Genomic DNA, 22,628 nt, shown 5'->3' with positions numbered 1-22,628 from the left:
GACAGAGTGTTCTGCTTTCGGGCGTGTAGTTTTTCCTATCTACAGGCCTTCAGTTGTTCCTGTGGGCCTGTGTCTGGTGTTCACCAGGCAGGTCACTTGCAACAGAAAAGTTGGTCTTACCTGTGGTCCCGAGGCTCAAGTTTGCTCATGGGGTGCTGCCTACGAGCTCTCCGTGGCGGCAGCAACCAGGAAGATCTGCGCTGCCGCCGTTTCCGGGAGCCTCCGTGCACCAGGGTTCCAGATGGCATTTGGTGTTTTCCTCTGGCGTCAGAGATGTGTGCAGAGTGCAGTCTCTTCTGGTTTCCCAGGCGTCTGCCTCTCTGTAGGTTTAGCTCTCCCTCCCACAGGATTTGGGTGCAGAGAACTGTTTATCCGGTCTGTCCTTTCAGATTCCGATGGTGTCTCAGGCGTAGGGGTCCTGCCACTCCTGGGCCCTACCCCACGGGAACCCAGAGGCCGTATACAGTGTCCTCTTGGGCCAGGGATGTGGGCAGGGGTGGGCAGTGTTGGTGGTCTCTTCCGCTCTGCAGCCTCAGGAGTGCCCACCTGACCAGGTGGTGAGGTCTCTCTCCCACGGGGTCTGGGAGCAGAGAGGCCAACCTTTTACTTTGAGATAGTGTCTGTCTTTGTCACTGAGGTGTGTTTCTTGTATGCAACAAATGCTGGGTCCTGTTTATATATTAGGCTGTTAGCCTATCTTGGTTTATTGGAGAATTGTATTGGGTCCATTGATTTTGAGAGATATTAGGGACCAGTGATTGTCCCTTCCTGTTATTCTTGTTGTTAGAGGTGGAATCATGTTTGTTTCTCTTCTTTTGGGTTTCTTATGGAAAGATTAATTTCTTGCTTTTTCTTGGATGTAGTTTTTCTCTTTGTGTTGTACTTTTCCCTCTATTATCCTCTGTAGGGCTGGATTAGTGGAAAGATATTGTTTAAATTTGGTTTTGTCTTGGAATTCCTTGGTTTCTCCATCTATGGTAAATGAGAATTTTGCTGCGCATAGTAGCCTGAGCTGACATTTTTGTTCTCTTAAGGTTTGTATGACATCTGCCAAAGATCATCTGGCTTTTAGAGTCTCCATTGTGAAATCTGGTATAATTCTGATAGGTCTCCCTTCATATGTTACTTGACCTTTTTCCCTTATAGCTTTCAATATTCTTTCATTGTTCTGTGCATTTGGTGTTTTAAGAGGAATTTCTTTTCTGGTCCCATCTGATTGTTGTTTTGTAGGTTTCTTAAATGTTTATGGGTATCTCTTTCTTTAGGTTAGGAAAATTTGCTATCTATATTTTTGAGGGAGATTTTGCTGGTCCTTTGAGTTGGGAATCTTTACTCTCTTGTATACCTGTAATACTTAGGTTTAGTCCTTTCATCGTGTCCTGTCTTTCTTGATTGTTTTGAGTTGGGAGCTTTTTTCTTTTTGTATTTTTCTTGATTGTTGTGTCAGTTTCTTCTTTGGTATCTTCTACACTGGAGATTCTCTCTTCTATCTCTTGTATTCTGTTGGTGATGCTTATATCTGTGACTCCTACTCTCTTTCCTAGGCTTTCATCTCTAGAGTTGTCTCCCTTTGTGTTTTCTTTAATGTTTCTATTTACATTTTTAGATTCCAGAAGGTTTTGTTCAATTCTTTCACCTATTTGATTGTATTTTTCTATATTTAAGGGATTTATGTGTTTCTTTTTTAAGGGCTTCTAATTGTTTACCTGTGTTCCCCTGAATTTCTTTAAGGGAGTTATTTATATCTTTCTTAAAGTTCTCTATTATCATCATGAGGTGTGATATTAAATTAGAATCTTGCTTTACAGGTGTTTTGGGGTATCCAGGGCTTGCTGTGGTGGGTGACTGAGTTCTCATGTTGCTACTAGTGTTGGTTTCTGTTGCTTATATTCTTGCATTTGCCTCTTGCCATCTGGTTATTTCTGGTGATAACTGGCCTTGCTGTCACTGACTGAACCCTTGCCCTCTTGTGAGCCTATTATCTTGGGTATGTCAGGACTCCTGGGGGTCAAACTATCTCTCTGTGTGTGGGTAGGTATGGGAAGCTGGAGCACATAGCCTCTGCCTCAGGACACAGGTCAAACCAGAAAGAATATGGGTCTACGGCTAGGTAGGCTTCATGTACCCCCTGGGTCCCTCTGATCCAAGTTAGGCCAGGTATTGGGGTGGAGGTTGGGGCCGCACCTTGATCAGAATGTGTCAGAACTCATGGGTAGCAAGCTGTCTATAGGTGTAGCCTGAGTGGGTGGGGATGATCCAGAGCATAAGCTGTGCTCCCAGGCACAGGTGCAAACTGTTAGGCTTCCTGTATTTCCTTATGGTATTTTTTTTATTACTTCTTTAAAGGCCTCTATTATTTTTATAAAATCATTTTCTTGTGTTTGGTTATCCTAGGATATCCAGGGCTTGCTGTAATGGTGTAAATATGCTTTAGCTGTTTTATAGTCCTGGCTTTTGTTGATTGTGTTCATTAGAGGGCCGTTAGTCATCTAGCTGGTTTTAGTCAAAGAAGTCTCATCATGTATAGGGTACATTTTGATGGTCCTGGTGTGGCAAGCTTCTGATGGGTAGCCTTGGTCTCTATGTTTCAGGAAATGCAGGTTTGTATGGTTCAGGAGCCACAGGTCAGATGTAGGTGGGTGGAGAAGTGGCAGGAAAATTGAGAATCCCCCTGTGCTAGCAGGCTGCTCAGGACAGCTTGGCATGGCCAAGATAGTCCAGAGAGCAGGGAAGATGGGTAGGGAAAGGGAACCTTACCTGTGTGGTTTAGGAGACTAGGTCTGATGAAGATGGGGGTTGGGGGGAGATGAGAAGTAGTGGAAGACTGAGTGTTTTCCTGGGATGGTAGGGTACTCTGGGCCGTTTGGCTAGGCCAGGGAGTCTCATCAAGCAGAGAAGATGGAAGGGGGAAGGAAAGCTTACCTCTATGGATAAGATCCTTGCATCCCATGTTGAAATGAAGATGTTCATATCACAAGAGAAGGGCCCCTTTGGGTGGCCTGGGAAAGACATCTTGAACAATGCATGGGAGGTAGTCACAGCTGGCCTGGAGGCAACCCTGGAACTTTGCCAGGACAGAGGGCCTGCAACGATGGGTAAGTAAAGGATCCAGGTATGTTAGAGGGATTGAGCAAGGGGTGATAGTGAGTCTCCAGGGACAATAGGAAGGGGACATGAATTTGACTTTGTCAGCTTTTATTTCATTAATGATTCTGGAAAATTTAATTGAGAATACTCTTATATATGGTAACATGGATTTCCTATATTAGGCTGTATAGTAACAAGTCAGTTATTCTTGGTATTTGATTAGTTTTTAGTCTCTGAATTAAGTGTTCCTCATTGAAACCAAGTTTCTTTAACCCCAACTTGCCCCAACCTGTGAGAGTTCAGAGGAGACCTGGGAGGGGGCGAAAGAATGGGGTACAGGAGGCAGAAAGAAGGAGAGCAAGTGTTTGTTCTGATCAAGCTCTCAGACTTTAATTTAAAAACAGCAGCTTATAAAGACAAGCAGGCAGGAAGGTCACCCAGGACCCAGGACCAATTTCACTACCATCAGCACCCTCCCTATAGCCCTAAACCATAAGTTGCAGGTATAGACTAATAAGAACAGAGGGCTAGAGACAGAAGCTCTAAAAGTGATAAGAACGGACAACTGGCTAGGTGTCCCAGCAGGTGTAAGTGGGCTTCACATTGCTGAAACATTCCCGAGACAGAGGTTGTATAAGTGGGCTTGGCTCTTGGCACCAACTGAAACAGCAATAAGCTCCCTATGAATGTGATTCAAACCTGTTGAACATGTAGCAAATGTCAGTAGCAGATTCTCTTCTAAGTCCTTTTACCTTGCTAATCATTGGCTTTTGGCAAGTTTCCCTGTGTAACCTCTCTTCTTGACCCTCCCCAGTACAGCTGGTCTCAGATTGAACCAGATAGCCTTCTCTTAACCCACAAATAGTCTTGCCACTATGACACCAGTGGGTATGCCTTGCCTGCCCAATTGAGATTGTAACACATGGGATCCAAATCTGTGTAAAGACTTTGATAACTGCTTCTCCCTCAAGTCTGCATAGCAGTTTTTGAAACCATGAATGCTACAACCAGTGAGTTCCAAGATATCTGTAGACTGTGAGTGCTTTGATCTGAGTTGGGTTTTTTTTTTTTTTTTTGGTTTTTTTTTTTGTTGTTGTTGTTGTTTTGTTTTGTTTGTTTGGTTGGTTGGTTGGTTTTGTTTTTTTCTAAAGAAGGTCCATTTGCCTTCTGACTCTCCTATATTGACCCCTGTGAATTTTTCTCTGTCCTTGATATGTGGAGTCACTGATGGAGCACTGTGTTGGTGTAGTCCTGATTAGAGGAGAAGTGTTCCAGTTTTGCTTTTTTTATTTTTTATTTTTATTTTTTTTGGTACTGTTTGCTTTAGCTGTACTTCTCTTTGTTTTTATCATTCTGATGAATGTATTCTCATACTCTTGAAAGCTTTTATACTCAGCAAATGTCATATTTTGCCACAGGGCTTTTATGTATATAATGACATGATCATTTTTCTTCTCTCACTGCATCTATATCTTTGGGGTCTTACATTGATTAGTGTGTAAGTTCTGCAACAGTCTTGTGTTCTGGTGTGAACTCAGCTTTCCTTCAATTTCCATAGAATTTAGACACAATCTCTTAAATCAGGATCAGATAAACTATCTAAACAGGTCATTAACCCCTAAAGAAATAGAAGCAGTCATTAAATGTCTCTGAACCAGAAAAGCCAGGACCAGATGGTTTTAGTACAGAATTCTATCAGACCTTCAAGAAGTAATACCACTACTCTAAAACTTATTCCACAAAATAGAAACAGAAGGAACACTACCTTATTTTTTTTCTATCAAGCCATAGTTATACTGATACCTAAATCACACAAAGACCCAACAAAGAAAGAGAACTTCAGACCATTTTCCTTTATGAATATCAATGCAAAAATACTCAATAAAATTCTTGAAAACTGAATCCAAGAACACATCAAAATGATCACTGACCATAATCAAGTAGGCTTCATCCCAACAATGCAGGGATGGTTCAATTTATGGAAATCAATCAATGTAATCCACTATATAAACAAACTCAAAGAAAAATACCACATGATCATCTAATCAGATGCTGAGAAGGCATTTGACAAAATTCAACATCCCTTCATGTTAAAAGTCTTGGAAAGATTAGGAATTCAAGACCTCTTCCTAAACACAATAAAAGCAATATACAGCAAACCAATAGCCAACATCAAACTAAATGGAGAGAAACTTGAAGCTGCAAAACTTTTCAATGTGTCACTGTCACCTCACTTTAGTGTGGCTGTCTTTCCTGAGCTGGCACTCACCCTGACACTGTAAGAAAATTTCCTTGTGCTCCATGAATCTGTCTCACTGTTCTTTGATTTAAGTCTCTATAGGAGGTAATAACTAAGAGCAGGTGATGTGGGTCGGCAGTGAAGGATGCTTGTTCTTCCAAGTTACAGGTTCTGTTCACTGTGCTTGCCAGGGGACTTTATATCTATACAAAACTCAGATTCTAGCCCTCTTCTGCCTGCTATAGACTGTGCGTGCATGAAGTGCATAGACCTACAAGGAGGCAAAAATACTCTGCCCAGTCAAATTGAAAAAAATAAACCTTATTTTCAAAAGGAAACTGTAAACAATATGTAGTTACTGAGAACTTGCCAAGATAACCACCGTACAGGAAGGAACATAAGAGTTGTCACTCCTGTTGTGGAACTCCATATGCAGCCTGGATATGGACAAATAGTTGACAGATACCTGAAGTCAACATTGGAAGAGTTAGGAATGATCCCTGTGTATGATAAATAAGGTTGTTCATGGACTCCAGAGTAGCAAATATCTCATGTTCATTGTAATGTGGCAAAGATTTATCATTTGGATGATGTAGGTAAGTGCATAGCAGTAAGTTTTAAGAGATTCCACCCTAATTGCAGAGTAACTTATAGTATAGGGAAATGCCTGTGAGTTAGTACAACAAGTTGTATTAAGAACTCTGTTTTAATTGTGTCCTAACTCAAACCCAACAAAGTCTTCCATGATATTCATATGCAAAGTGCATTGAAACCAAACACATTTAGTAAAATTCTCACTGTCACACTCATACCAGTGCCTGTGGGTCCTAGGCAGCCCCATGGGTACTGAATAGAAGAGGAGGAAGTGGGCATTTGTCTCATAAGTTTGCAAAACCTCACCACAGTGCCACATGGGGCCCCTGGGGAAGACCATTTCTTGGTCATCTGTCCCATCCCTTGTTACATTTTCATCCTGTTAGTCCCACTCATGTTTCATGTATGATTTAATGTAGGTTTAGGATTGGAAGACAGGCTATCAGGTATTCATAATTCCAAATATGCTGTTATATGACAGTATGGATTTCCATAACTCACTCCCATTCCTCCAGCTTTTACCACCTTCCCCCTTCCCCAACTTCACTCATTGTACTCAGTACACTCTGAAATGACAATTTCCTGTTAGAAACTATGTTTGACTGATTTATTAGGCTTTCAAGCAGCACCAGGCTATGGTATAAATAGAATCACTTCAAAGCAATGATCGAGTCTATCTTGGGCCTGTGATCTTTCTAATCATTGCCTTTTGTCTGACTTCCAGTGCCAGCTATGTATTTCCTCTGTGGCTGACCTCAGAATAAAACAAAAAGGCTTCTGTTACTTACAATGTTATCTTGGAACTATTGTGCTGATGGGCATAACTTGCTGAACATGTTGGCTTTGCACCACTGGTGGTTAGCATCTGGGGACAGCCACTGATGACTTTTTTACCAGTCGCTTACCAAGTCCTTTTAGCAGTTTAAATTCTATACCAGTGTATCCATTACATTTCTTTGTCCATGTAAATCCTTGCAACTGATATAGATAAATAGATAGATAGACAGACAGACAGACAGACAGACAGACAGACAGACAATGAGTGGTCTACTGAGTTCTCAGCATATTCTCTAGCAATATCCAAGCAATAACATAACCAAGTGATATTTTCTGGTATTTTTATAAAGCTTATTAAGAGTATTATTAGATTGGAGCTTTCTTGTGGAATGTTTATAGTTTTTAAATTGAAGAATCATGTTTCACAAATTATATAATTTGTAAAAACATACATCCTTGTTTTCTTATTTTAGTCTTTGAAAATGTTCTAAGTCTTACTTGATCTTTGTTAACACTGACACACTGTTATGAGTTAGTATGAAGGCACTGCACATCTCTTTCTTCTGAGTACAGTAGAATGATGGAGGTTGTGTTCAAATTACATAATGATGGGTTAGGATGTTCGATACTGTCTTGACTATTCTGAGGTATGTTCCTTCTGTTCTTACATTCATCAGTGCTTTCATAGTGAACCAAAGTGACATTATGCCTCAGATCATTCATGAATATGTTGACAGGTTTGTGTGTCTTCCCTCAGTGATTTTACATATTTTACAATTTGAAATGTTTGTTTTGTGGGTCTTGAAACAGTCTTACATCATTGGCATGAAATCAACTTGTTCTCCTTCTGAACAGAGAAATTTCTTTGTCAATATAAATCCTTGCAACTAATCTATAATTTCTTTTTCTTTCTTTTCACTTTTTTCATTCATCTGAGTTTTTTTAGGTCAGGGTAAAGTTGGGTTTGTGTGATGACTAACATCGCATTTTCTCAGTATTCTGCAATATCTACTCTGTACGATAATTATAGGTTTTTTTTAAGAGAATTGGAGTATTCATTACTAAGTGTGTCCTGTCCTCAGACATTGTTAGTGTGGTGATACTCTGTCATCACTTGGCTCATTGCCTGACCTAGTTTTATGGCATAAAAGATTGGTATTCACTTGTTTCTATAAAAATCATCCTTTTCCTCTTCAATTCTCATTAATTTTGTTTGACTCCTGTATCAATCTACAGGTGGGTCTGCCATATGTACATACATTAATTCAAGATTTCCTTGTACTGTATTAAAAGGTTCCAGCATTAGAAAGGCCTAGAACCACTGGCTTAGAACATTTAGCACATGGACATTCCGTTTAAAGACAGATGTGCCCTGAATTGTAATATTCTACTTATAATTGCATTCACATGAATTTTAATGGTCAATATTCTCACACAAAGGTGTGCATGCAACTTAGAAAAGAATTCTGCATTGAAAGGAAGAGTAATTGGAAAGATACATTTTACCTCAGGAACAATATAAAGACTTCTTAGACGATGACGTAAATGTCTGTAACTCAACCTGATGATGATTTATCAGTTTGAAAAAAAATGATGTTTAGAAGTTTGAATCTGTGTCTGTACATCAAGACAGCAGGATACATATGGAAAATAGAGGTACTGTATCTGCAAGGTAGAATGAAATGAAATGTGACCTAAGGGTCGGATATAGTATTCTACTTTGATGACTAGTGAACCTCCATTTAATGCTAGGCATCAATCTTAGTCCCCACTAGCCATTTGTCCCTGACTCTAGGCCTTGAAACACTTCCAGTAGTAACTGAAATAATGTTTTATAGCAGGTGTGTATGTGTTCTGTGTTTGTGCCTGTTGTCTGCTTAGGTTAGAAAAAGGCCTCAGATTGTAGTCATGTTCCTTGCCACATTAAATGTATCATTGCATGCTCTACTTTCTATAGGAATGTTGAAAATTTTTCGGGTATAATTTTTATTTTTGTGTCTTTATAAATAGTTTAACATTGCTCATAACAGTTATATTTATTCTAGCTTTTAATTTTTCAGAGAAGAGTAACAAGAAGAATGAATGCTTCTCTTGAAAATGCTCCTCAGGTCAGTGTCCTGTCCACATTTCTTTGAAATTCCTATTATTATTTAAGCCATTTGAGACTTTAGCTGTCTACTTCTGTTAAAGTTATTGAAAATGTTTGATTTCTGTAATACATCTCTGTTCTTCACCAATGATCAAAATTAAGCCTTTAGATATTTCACTTAAAATGGGACGGGCAACGCCTTGACCTATTGTATTTTCACTAGATTTTATACTATGAGTACACATAAATTTCCAAGGATTGAAGAGCTGCAGTTCTGATAGGGGATGTATTGTAGATGATGCTCAAATAATATTTTGGTGGCTTATTTCTTCATTGCATGGACTTCTATCCTTTAATATTAATGGGAAGGGAAAATCTCCTGTGCCACATAAATTGCATTTCAGGAATAGTCAGGTTTCCAGAAACAACGTTATGAATGTGGATCTGCAAATACATTCATGATGACATCACCTAGCAATATATGGAATCATAGAGTATATGGAAAAATAGAATTAGAAGACAATCGCTGTCCTGAATCCTAATAATAATAATCAGCTCCCTAGAGCACAGACGATGGAAAGATTATGTGACTTTCTTTGACCATACCATTGATGGGTTTGTGAGGAGATGCAGATTGCAGTATTCTTTTTTGGTATTTTATATCTCAGAGAGATAATGGCTGTGTTGACACATGAAATCTGTTTGTCTCTAAGACTCTGCCTAGTGCTCAGTGGGGTCAGTTCTCAATATACAGATGATTATTCTCTTTTTCTCTTTTGTTTCAATTTTTAGAAGTTGTGTAAACACTACTGTGTACAACTTTCTATTGCAGCTCACGGAATTTATTAATAAGATTTTTCTGAAGAGTATTGCCTTGTTACTTCCTATAAGCCATGAAATTTCAAGCATGAATTAATATCCCTCTAAATTTGTTCTCTTATTTCTTTTATAGGAAGAATGTTCCATCCACCCTATGTTTTTCCTATTTTACAAGCAATGTATTATATAGGGAAAAGCTCTGAAGAGTTGTGGCACTGTTTCTTTACAATATTATATAACTTAACTGTTTAAGTACATAAACATTCATCTGCATGTGTTTATGTATAGTGAGTCACATATCCATGAGTCCATGTGTTCAGCATCTATTTCTTGAGACTGAAATCAGGCATGGTAGTTAGCAACAATGGATATAGAAAGAAATGAAATGAAAGTTAAAATGAGAAGATTGAGGATTTCACTTATGTCAATCTCGTGAGCAATAATGTATTTGAAAGAGTTAGTATACAAAGCAAGATTTTGATTTAAAATCACAACTCATGATGATGTTAGAGGACTTTAAGAAGGACATAAATAACTCCCTTAAAGAAAAACAGGACAACACAGAAAAACTGGTAGAACCCCTTAAAGGGGAAACATAAAAATCCCTTAAAAAATTACAAGAAAACACAATCAAACAGGTGAAGTAATTGAACAAAACCATCCAGTATCTAAAAATGGAAATGAAAACAATAAAGAGATCACAAGCATGGAGAGAGAAAACCTAGGAAAAAGATCAGGAGTAATAGAGGCAAGCATCACCAACAGAATACAAGAGATTTAAGAGAGAATCTCAGGAGCAAAAGATACCATAGAATGAATATATTGACACAAATGCAAAAAGCTCCTAACCCAAAACATCCAGGAAATCCAGGACACAATTAGAAGATCAAACCTAAGGATAATAGGTATAGAAAAGAGAGAAGATTTTCAACTTAAGGGCCAGTAAATATCTTCAGCAAGATTATACAAGAAAACTTCCCTAATCTAAATAAAGAGATTCCCATAAACATACAAAAAGCCTACAGAACTCCAATTAGATTGAACCAGAAAAGAAATTCCTCCCATCACATAATAGTTAAAACACCAAATGCACAAAACAAAGAATCTTAAAAGCAGTAAGAAACAAGGTCAAGTAACATTAAAAAAAAAAAAAAAAGCATACCTATCAGAAATACACCAGACTTCTCAACAGAGAATATGAAAGCTAGAAGATCCTGGGCAGATGTCATACAGATCATAAGAGAACACAAATACCAGCCAAGGCTACTATATCCAGCAAAACCTGCAATTAATATAGATGAAGAAACAAAGATATTCCATGACAAGACCAAATTTACACAATATCATTCCACAAATCCAGCCCTATAAAGGATAATAAATAGAAAACTCCAACATGGTGAGGGAAACTACACAATAGTCTAATTTCAACTAACACAAAAAGATACCAACATAAACATAATTTCACCTCGAAGAATAAAAATAGGAAGCAACAATCATTTGTCCCTAATATCACTCAACATCAATGGACTCAATTCCCCAATAAAAAGACATAGACTAACAGATTGGATACATAAAGAGGACCCAGCATTTTGGTGCACACCTCAGTGACAAAAACAGAAAGTACCTCAGAGTAAAAGGCTGGAAAACCATTTTCTAAGCAAATGGTCCCAAGAAACAAGCTGGAGTGCCATTTTACTATCAAATAAAATCGACTTTAAATCTAAAGTTATCAAAAAAGATAAGGAAGAATGCTTCCTATTCATCAAAGGAAAAATCCATCAAGATGAACTCTCAATCCTAAATATTTATGTTCCAAATTCAATGGAACATACATTCATAAAAGAAACCTTACTAAATCTCAAAGTACACATTGTACCTCACACAATAATAGTGGGAGACTTCAACACCCCAATCTCAGCAATGAACAGATCATGGAAACAGAAACTAAACAGAGACACAGAGAAACTAACAGAAGTTATGAACTAAATGGATACAACATATATCTACAGAACATTTTACCCTAAGAGAATATAGGTTCTTCTCAGCACCTCTTGGTACCTTCTCCAAAACTGACCATATAATCAGTCACAAAACAGGCCTCAACAGATAAAAGAAGATTTAAATAAACCCATGCATCCTATCAGATCAACACAGACTAAGGCTGGTCTTCAGTAACAATAAAAACAACAGGAAGAACACATGCATATGGAAAATGAACAGTGCTCTACTCAATGATAACTTGGTCAAGGAAGAAATAAAGAAATTAAAGACATTTTAGCATTTATTGAAAATAAAAGCACAACCTACCCAAACTTATGCCACACAATGAAAACAGTGCTAAGAGGAAAACTCAGAGCTATGAGTGTCTCCAAAAAGAAACTGGAAAGAGCATATATTAGCACCTTGACAGCACACCTAAAAGCTCTAGAACAAAAATAAACAAATACACCCAAGAGGAAACTCTGGGCTGAAATCAACCAAGTAGAAATAAAAAGAACTATACAAAGAATCAACAAAACCAGGAGCTGGTTCTTTCACAAAATCCACAAGATAGATAAGCCCTTAGCTAGACTAACCAGAGGCCACAGAGAGTGTATCCAAATTAACAAAATCAGAAATGTAAAGGGAGACATAACAACAGAAACTAAGAAAATTTTAAAAAATTATTAGATCCTACTGCAAAAGTATATACTCAACAAAATTGGAAAACCTGGATGAAATGGACAATTTTCTAGACTGATACCAGGTACCAAAGTTAAATCAGGATCAGTTAAACCATCTAAACAGTCCTATAGGCCCTAAAGAAATAGAAGCAGTTATTAAAAGTTTCCTCACCAAAAAAAATCCCAGGATCAGATGGGTTTAGTGCAGAATTCTATCAGACCTTCATAGAAGACCTAATACCAATACTTTCCAAACTATTCCACAAAATTAGAAACAGAAGGAGCACTACTCAATTCCGTCTGTGTAGCCACAATCATTCTTATACCTAAACCACACCAAGAGTCCCCCCAAAAAAAGAGAGAGAGGGAGAACTTCAGATCAGTCTCCCTTATGAATGTCAATGCAAAAATACTCAATGATAATTCTTGCAAACAGAATCCAAGAACACATGAAAACCATCATCCGTCATGATCAAGTAGGCTTCATCCCAGGGATGCAGGGATGATTCAATATATGGAAATCCATCAACATAATCCACTACATAAACAAACTCAATGAAAGAAAACCATGTGATCATTTCAATAGATGCTGAGAAAGCATTTTACAAAACTCAACACCCCTTCATGTTAAAAGTCTTGGAAAGATCAGGAATTCAAGGCCCATACCTAAACATACTAAAAGCAATATACAGCAAACCAGTAGCCAACATCAAACTAAATGGAGAGAAACTTGAAACAGTCCCACTAAAATCAAGGACTAGACAGGGCTGTGCAACTCTTCCTATTGATATAGTCCTCAAAGTCCTAGCCAGAGCAATCAGACAACAAAAGGAGCTCAGAGTGATACAAATTGAAAAGGAAGAAGTCAAAAACTTACAATTTACAGATGATATGATAGTATACTTAATTGTTCACCAAAATTCCACCAGAGAGCCCGTAAACCTGATAAACAACTTCAGAAAAGTGGGTAGATATAAAATTAACTCCAACAAATCAGTAGCCTTCCTCTACTCAAAGAATAAACAGACTGAGAAGAAAATTAGGGAAAAGACACTCTTCACAATAGTCACACATAATATAACATACCTTGGTGTGACTCTTACCAAGCAAGGAAGAAACCTGTATGAAAAGAACTTCAAGTCTCTGAAGAAAGAAATTGAAGATCTCAGAAGATGGAAGGATCTCCCATGCTCATGGATTGGCAGGATTAATATTGTAAAGATGACCATCTTGCCAAAAGTAATCTACATATTCAATGAAATCCCCATCAAAATTCTAATTCAATTCTTCATAGAGTTAGACAGAGCAATTTGCAAATTCAGTTGGAAAAACAAAAAACCCAGGATAGCAAAAATTATCCTCAACAATAAAAAGACTTCTGAGGAAACCACCATCCCTGACGTCAAGCTGTATTATGGAATAATAGTGATAAAAAATGTATGGTGTTGGCACAAATAGGCATGTTGATCAATGGAATAGAATTGAAGACCCAGAAATGAACCCACACACCTATGGTCACTTGATTTTTGACAAAGGAGCCAAAACCATACACTGGAGATACGATAGCATTGCAACAAATGGTACTGGTTCAACTGGAGGTCAGCATGTAGAAGAATGCAAATTGATCCATTCTTTTTTTTTTTTTATTAACTTGAGTATTTCTTATTTACATTTCGAATGTTATTCCCTTACCCGGTTTCCGGGCAAACATCCCCCTAATCCCTCCTCCTCCTCCCCTTCTTTATTGGTGTTCCCCTCCCCATCCTCCCCCCATTGTCGCCCTCCCCCCAACAATCACGTTCACTGGAGGTTCAGTCTTAGCAGGACCAAGGGCTTCCCCTTCCACTGGTGATCTTACTAGGATATTCATTGCTACCTATGAGGTCAGAGTCCAGGGTCAGTCCATGTATAGTCTTTAGATAGTGGCTTAGTCCCTCGAAGCTCTGGTTGCTTGGCATTGTTGTTCATAAGGGGTCTCGAGCCCCTATTGATCCATTATTATTGTTCTGTACAAAGCCCAAGGGCAAGTGGATCAAGGAACTCTACCTTAAAGCAGGTACACTCAAAGAATTAGAAGAAAAAGTGGGGAAGAGCCTCGAACACATGGGAACTGGTAAAAATTCCCTGAATAGATCACCAGTGTCTTATGCTCTAAGATCAAGAATGGACAAGTGGGACTTCATAAAACTGCAAAGCTTCTGTAAGGCAAAGGACACTGTCATTAGGACAAAAGGACAACCAACAAATTGGGAAAAGATCTTTACCAATCCTACATCCGATAGAGTGCTAATACCCAATATATACAAAGAACTCAAAAAGTCAGATTCCAAAGAGCCAAATACCTTAAAAATAGGGTACAGAGCCAAAGAATTCTCAGCTGAGGAATATCGAATGGCTAAGAAGCACCTAAAGAAATGTTCAACGTCCTTAGCCATCAGGGAAATGCAAATCAAAACAATTCTGAGATTCCACCTCACACCAATCAGAATGGCTAAGATCCAAAACTCAGGTGACAACAGATGCTAGCGAGGATGTGGAGAAAGAGAAACACTCCTCCATTGTTGGTGGGATTGCAAACTGGTACAACCACTCTGGAAATCAGTCTGGATTTCCAGACTGGTTTTCTGGTTCCCCAGAAAAATGGATATACTACCACCTGAGGACCCAGCTATACCACTTTTGGGCATATACCCAAAACATGCCCCAACATGTATCAGGAACACATGCTCCACTATGTTCATAGCAGCCTTATTTATAATAGACAGAAGCTGGAAAGAGCCTAGATGTCCTTCAACAGAGGAATGGATACAGAAAATGTTGTACATTGACACAATGGTGTACGTAGCTATTAAAAACAATGACTTTATGAAATTCATTAGCAAATGGTGAAACTAGGAAATATCATCCTGAGTGAGGTTTCCCATCACCAAAAAACATACAAAATATGCACCCACTGATACATGGATATTAGCTCAAAAGCTCAGATTACCCAAGATACATTCCATAGACAACACGAAGCTCAAGACAAAGGACTACCAAAGTGCAGATGCTTCAGTCCTTTTTAGAAGGGGAAACAAAAATATTCATAGGAGGAAATAGGGAGGCAAATTTTGGAGCAGAGCCTAAAGGAAAGAGCATTCAGAGACTGCCCTACCTGAGGATATAGCCCATATACACACAGCCACCAAATCCAGAGAATATTGCTGATTCCAAGAAGTGCATGCATGCAAACAGGAGCCTGATGTAACTGTCTCCTGAGTGGCTCTGCCAGAGCATGACAAATACAGAGTCAGAGGCTTGCAGCCAATCTTTGAATTGAGAACAGGGTCCCTATTGGAGGAGTTAGAGAAAGGATTGAAGGAGCTGAAGGGGTTTGCAACCCCATAAGAACAACAATATCAACCAACCAGAGCTCCCAGGGACTAAACCACTATCCAAAGAGTAAACATGGACAGACCCATGGCTCCAGCTGTATATGTAGCAGAGGATACCCTTGTTGAGCACCAATTGTTCCTGCCAAGTCTCAACATCCCAATGTAGGGTAATGCCTGGTCTGGAAGCAGGAAGGGGTGTGTGGATGTGTGGGGGAACATCCTCATAGAAGGAGGGGGAGGAAGATTATGCTAGGGTAATGGGGAAATGGGATAACATTTGAAATGTAAATAAATACAAAAATATCCAATAAAAAAAAGAAAAGAAAAGAGTATACTTTTCTCAATTAAAAAAACAGTTTGGGGGGCTGGAGAAATGGCTCAGTGGTTAAGAGAGTGGTCAGATTAGTCTTCCAGAGGTCCTGGGTTCAATTTCCAGCAACCACATGGTAGCTCACAACCATCTGTAATGGGATCTGATGCCCTCTTCTGGTCTGAAGACAGTGTACTCATATACATTAAATAAATAAATCTTTTAAAAAAAAAACAGTTTGGTCAAAGAAAATTATTTTACTTCATCTGAGTGCATTGTGTGTGCACTCATTCACACATGTCTAAACTGTTAAAAGACTATGGAATTTATGAAATTGATATCTACATTACATATGTCACATTTGAGAAAACTTTATATAATTTTAATGCTGTCTAAATACTGTTTTTATTTTATAAATTTAATGTTGTGAATATAGTCCCATAAATCTCTTTACAAAGTACTTGATTCTATGTGTCCTTTGGAATATTGAATGCGTTCAGTGATATTACAGTCTTTTTCTGTTTATAGAAAAAAATTGTGGTTCTTAATTCATCCAAAAATTCTTCATTCATGTTCTACGTCTTTGTCCTTGAAATTGTACAGCATTGTATCTAAGCTTCAAGATATCAACTAAGCATTTTAGAATCGAGTCAATTGAGAGCCAGCTGCAGACAGGATTGATAGAATGTCCATAGTTGAGCAAGGCTGAAACTTGTAGAAATTTAAACCAAAGTTTTACTCATTGTTAACCATCTGTGATGTGACACACGTATTCTGGTTGATAGCAACCCATACTTCATAATGGTGCATTCCTTCATGTAGACCCCACATGTATATATTATATTCCTTTAAGTTTGGGTTTTTTTTGTGATTCCATTATGTAATTCAGTTTTAGAGAAGAGAAAAATACAATAAAGACTATGACTACTTTATGTAACATACTTTATTAAAATTAAATTTTAGTTTTATTTTATATATCGGTACATTTGCCTGAATGTATGCATATGTGCTGTACATTCCTTCAGCCTGTTGAGTTCAGAAGAGAGCATTAGATTTTAAAGGATTAGAAATAAAAATCTATTATGTAGTTCATGTGGGTGCCAGGAAATAGTTAAGGATTATAGAATTCAAACTGCACCCAAATTTTCAAATGAAGTAATGGTGGTATCTTTCTTTGTTGCCAAGGTTTTAGAAAACATCAGAAAATTCATGAATGTGAGAGACCTTAGGAATGTACTCAATGCAATGTCATTCTATGCATTGTCTAATCAGAGCAACAATGCTTAAAATCTGACATTTCTATAGCACTTCTAGATGTTTTTTGTCCTCAAATATTTCCCATGACTAATATTTATCACAACATACCTCTTATTCTTCGGGTCAGTTTCACCTACGAAAACACTTTTGTCCAGCAGCATATGATAAACAGGTGATTTTTCATTACAGGGTCAGTTAACATTCAAGGATGTCGCTGTGGACTTCTCACAGGAGGAATGGGAATGTCTTGACTGTGCTCAGAGAGCATTGTACATGGATGTGATGTTGGAGAATTACAACAATTTGTTTTATGTGGGTAAGAATACTGTTCTTATAGAATTCCTGATGCAGTCTTTGCATTTTGTTACTGTATGCTTATATAAACACTAAGACATATCTAGAGACTCCCTGAATAAGGGAAATTCTGGTTACCAACACAAGTTTTTCATTGTGTTTCCTTTACATTTCTCTCCATTCTTTGGAAGAGGATCCAGTGTTATATTCTGTAATCTCTCAAGATATCTTATCTACTTTTAATCAAAACTTCAAAATGAAAAAACAGTGGAATATTCAGAGTATGAAAATATATTGCCACACCTGTAATAATTAAAATATTCAAATTTTACTGTTGCATTAATTCTTCAGTTGTTTATAAGTTTTCAAACTGGTGAATGTTCTAAACACAGAAAGAGCTATTTGTTGTGAGAATTTTGTTGTTGCTTATTTAGTTAGTTTTTTTACCTGTTATTTCTATGTTTAGTGTTGGTACAGAATGGCCTTTATATCAGGACTTCCATGCCAATTTGGATTACATAATGAATTCATAGCTGACTAAAGCTATTCTGTATTATTCTGTCAGAAAATATAAACAAGAGATTAAAGAAACTTTTTCTTAGATGCTCCTTCAGAGAGATCTGTTCTCAGAGTCTTTTACTGCTCCATCGCCTATTCTTTTTACTTTCTGCCAAGCCGTGTTTATAAAAGAAATAGAAGGCTATTGTTTCCTATCATTTGATGACATTTGAGTTTGTTCCAAGAATCTGTGTAATGATTGTGAAACAAGAAAGACCACGTTTGTGAGCTCTATCCTTCAGAATCACTAATTTATATTAGAACATTTCAGGGGACATGGGATATTGTCTTACTCATCCACTAATCCCTGTCATCTCTAATTGCACTTCTTTTTTCAGGGAATCACTGCATGTGTCATAAATATGAAAACATCTTGGATCAAGGCATACAGCATATTGTCCCCCAGCATGTGAATATCCAAGTTAAGTCTGATAAATGTTATGAGTTTGGCAACACCATTCATGAATCCACCCAAAGTATACCTTATAAAACTAACCTCAGGGATACCTCTGATACATCATTAAACCTAAGCAGACATGAACCTAGAAACAACAGAGAACCTTGCAAATGTAAAAACTGTGTAAACTGTTTAAGTTCATGCTCTACCGTCAGTTTGACTCAAGAAATCCACAGAGGAAAGAAGGAATCCAATGGTACAGAGCTTGATAAGGATTTCTACTCTAAACAAAAACTCATGCTGAAACAAACCAAATGGGGAAAGAAACTTTACAAATGTAGTGAATGTGCCAAGTGCTTTGCCAAGAAATGCTGGTTTAGAAAACATCAGACAATTCATACTGGAGAGAAAATTTACAAATGTAGAGAATGTGACAAACACTTTACCCAAAAACGCAATCTTATTATTCATCAGAGGTGTCATGGAGGAAAGAAACCTTACAAATGTAGTGAATGTGAGAAATGCTTCATTCAAGTTGGTGATCTTAGAAGACACCAGAGAATTCATACAGGAGAGAAACCTTACAAATGTAGTGAATGTGACAAATGCTTTAGCTACAAAAGCAGCCTTAGAAGTCATCAGATAATTCATACAGGAGAAAAACCTTACAAATGTAATGAATGTGACAAATGCTTTACCCACAAAGGAAGTCTTAGTATTCATCAGAGAATTCATACTGGAGAGAAACCTTACAAATGTCATGAATGTGACAAATGCTTTACCCAAAAAGGCAGTCTTATTACTCATCAGAGAATTCACACTGGAGAGAAACCTTACAAATGTAGTGAATGTGACAAAGGCTTTACCCTAAAATGCAGTCTAATCATTCATCAAATAATTCATACAGGAAAGAAAGCTTACAAATGTAGTGAATGTGACAAATGCTTTACTCTTAAATGTGATCTTAGTATTCATCAAAGAATTCATACAGGAGAGAAACTTTACAGATGTAATGAATGTGACAAATGCTTTACAAAGAAATACCGTCTTAGAAGTCATCAGACAATTCATACAGGAGAGAAACCTTACAAATGTAGTGAATGTGACAAATCTTTTACCCTAAAATGCCATCTTAGAATTCATCAGCGAATTCATACAGGAGAGAAACCTTACAAATGTAGTGAATGTGACAAATACTTTACTCAAAAAGGCGGTCTTAGTACTCATCAGAAAATTCATGCAGGAGAAAAACCCTACAGATGTAGTAAATGTGACAAATGTTATACTCGCAAAAGTCATCTTAGTGTTCATCAACGAATTCACATAGGAGAGAAACCTTACAAATGCAATGAATGTGACAAATGCTTTACAGACAAGTATTGTCTGAAAACTCATCAGAGAATACATTCAGGAAATAAACCTTACAAATGTAGTGAATGTGATAAATCATTTGCCCTGAAAGCCAGGCTCAAGAGTCATCAGATAATTCATACAGGAGAGAAACCATACAAATGTAGTAAATGTGGCAAATACTTTACCCAAAAAGGTAGTCTTAGTATTCATCAGAGAATTCATACAGGAGAGAAACCTTACAAATGTAGTGAATGTGACAAATGCTTCACCCGCAAAAGCAGTCTTAATGTTCACCAGAGAATTCATACAGGAGAGAAACCTTACAAATGTTGTGAATGTGAGAAATGCTTTTCACACAAAGGTGATTTTAGAAAACATCAGAGAATTCATATAGGGAAAAAACCTAACTAATGCTAATGTAACATATGCTTTACCCAAGAATTTGGTCTTATTCATCAAAGAATTCATACAAGAGAGAAGCCTTTCAAGTGAATGTAACAATGCTTTAACCCACAAAAGCAGTCTTAGAATTCATCAGAGAATCCATGTAAGAGAAAAATCTTCAAAATATAGTCAGTGTGACAAATTATTTGGCTAGAAACAATCTTAGCACTCATCAGAGGATCCACTTAGTAGAGAAACTTCACAAATAAATTTAATAAGAAAAATTCATTCCCAAGGAGGATCATCTTGGCATTCATCAGAGACTACATATAGGAGAGAGACCTTACAAATGTAGTAATGTGCAAATCTTTTACTGTTGGTTCAACACTTAGAATATATCAAAGAATGCATATGGGAGAAAAACCTTATTAATGTAATGTATGAGAAAAGGTCTTTACCCAAATCTTAGATCTGACAATATACCTAGACATTTATCATTAGAAAAACAATGTGCACTGGATAAAAATGTATAATGTGCTTTATGCAAACAGTATTGTTTGCAACACTTCAGACTTCACACTAGAGAATTAAATAAATGAGGAGGTCATGAAAACGTTTAAATATTTCTGAAATCTTAGAAACTACCCAGGGTTTATGGTGAGAAATTGAAAATGTGACAATGAAAGAAATTTTCATTAAAATTTTTATTTGCTCACTTTCAAATTATGTCATAATAAAAACACAATGAAGAAGCACAAAGAGTATGGAATTGTGTAAAGGTTCTTGGAGACTAAAATGATCTATTTCAAAGAGAAGCTACAAAACACATACCTCAAAGTACCTAAGAAAACTGACAAATTCAGTATACTTAATTCCAATAAAGATACTCAGACAAATTATACTTCTTAAAAGAGGATTTGAGAAAGTGAGGCACTAAGGTAGGATGCTCTTTATCCTATATAGATATGTGGTTTGCTCACAATGTCCAATATTCACAATCTGTATTATATAGTAGTTTTAAGTTTCAGGATAGCAATTGTCTTTGAGTCCCTTTGACTTTCATTTACCAACTCCTTCCCCTTAGTCCTATATGTAACTCCAATAAAGCTAATTGCTTCAACAAGTTGAACTTGGTTGCTTTCAGTTTCCACTTGGGATGGGTAGATGAATATGTATCACCCCAGAAATTATCTCTGGCAAAAATGTTCTGAATCCATTAATATTTTCTGCAAACTTGTAACATAAAATGAATATTAGAGCAATGTTTTCAACCCATCTGTAGCAGCACTTTGAGTGTGGGATGAACTTCTCATAGGGGCTACTTAGAACCATAAGAAAACACATTTTCTGTGGTCTCAGGACTCAGACACCATTTTTTTTTGTCTTTATGTGAGTCTTCCTGCATAAGAGTTTCAGGAGAAAAGCACATTGCAAGTCTCTGAATATTGTGTATATGAATGTCATATCCCACAGAGAAAAGAGATCCACAGACAGGAAGGAAACATTGCATGACCCTTTGTCATGTTGATGCTTCCTGGAAGTGTAAGTCTTCCTTCAGGTTTTGTTCCATTAGACATTCATAGATTCAGCGGGGTATAGTACTGTCATCCCAATCATTCAATCCCTTTTGCACTGTCATGTTGTGACTGACTGTGATTAGGACTGGTGGGTCTCAAGTTATGCTAACTAAAACTGCTCCCAAAGTATTTTCTGTAATCTGAAAGTACTTGAGAGCTGAGGAATCATTTGTTCCTCTTTATTTTTGTTTTCTCTTTATCTGCTTAGAACAACCCTGTTAGAAGTCCAGGTACTTTCTGAAGAATCTATTTCTCATGTTCAGGGCTCACTGATAAGCCCAACTTGTTTAACTGAGAAGCAAAACAAAGAGCCCCAGAAATTGCAGTGAAAAGAGCAATGTACCAGGCAGGTATTGTTCAGGTATTGGGATGATCAGGATGGTGATAGGTCAGGTGACTAGAAATGGAATGGGCACAATTCCACTGGGGTGGGGTGGATATTGAGGTGGCATACAACTTAATAGATTTGCTTGTTTTGAAGAGGACATGAGTTCAGTTCCCACATATTGTAGACAACAACCATCCAGAATGTTAATGCTAGAAATCTGAAGCTGTTTTGTGAAAGTAGCTCAAAATAAACAGAGAGAATACATATATACATTTTGCAAGCACATATACGCATCAGCTAAAAAGAAATTCAAAGAAAATGTATGAAACAAGGATGGTACAAATTGGTTTTACCATATTCTGTCTCTCCATAATTGATAGCAGTAATCATTAATGTATAATCTTCAGTTTCCTAATGTTCATGTTATTGGCTCTCTATATAAGTATTTGTAGGGGAAATTACAGTATACCCAACTTTGCATGCCAGTGATGATGTTATCATTCCATTCATATCTCTTTTGTATCCTCA

The 22,628-nt window shown here is 37.3% G+C and overlaps 1 protein-coding gene across 3 annotated transcripts in view; it reads left to right on the top strand.

Annotated features, from left to right (window-relative positions):
- Zfp758 (zinc finger protein 758) overlaps positions 1-21,324 on the top strand; it is a 48,095-nt gene extending 26,771 nt beyond the window's left edge. For all 3 annotated transcript variants that reach the window (XM_063277058.1, XM_006228088.5, XM_063277062.1), the window contains exons 3-5: positions 8,758-8,805; positions 17,399-17,525; positions 18,400-21,324. In XM_063277058.1, coding sequence (XP_063133128.1) covers positions 8,776-8,805; positions 17,399-17,525; positions 18,400-20,222 — 1,980 coding nt within the window. In that variant the 5' untranslated portion in view covers positions 8,758-8,775 and the 3' untranslated portion in view covers positions 20,223-21,324. The remainder of the gene's footprint in view (positions 1-8,757; positions 8,806-17,398; positions 17,526-18,399) is intronic.
- Positions 21,325-22,628: the final 1,304 nt, after the last annotated feature.

This window comes from Rattus norvegicus, chromosome 1, assembly GCF_036323735.1.
Source record: "Rattus norvegicus strain BN/NHsdMcwi chromosome 1, GRCr8, whole genome shotgun sequence".
NCBI lineage: Eukaryota > Metazoa > Chordata > Mammalia > Rodentia > Muridae > Rattus > Rattus norvegicus.
The sequence above is the reverse complement of the archived record's forward strand: the minus strand, read 5'-3'. Positions and strand labels throughout refer to the sequence as shown.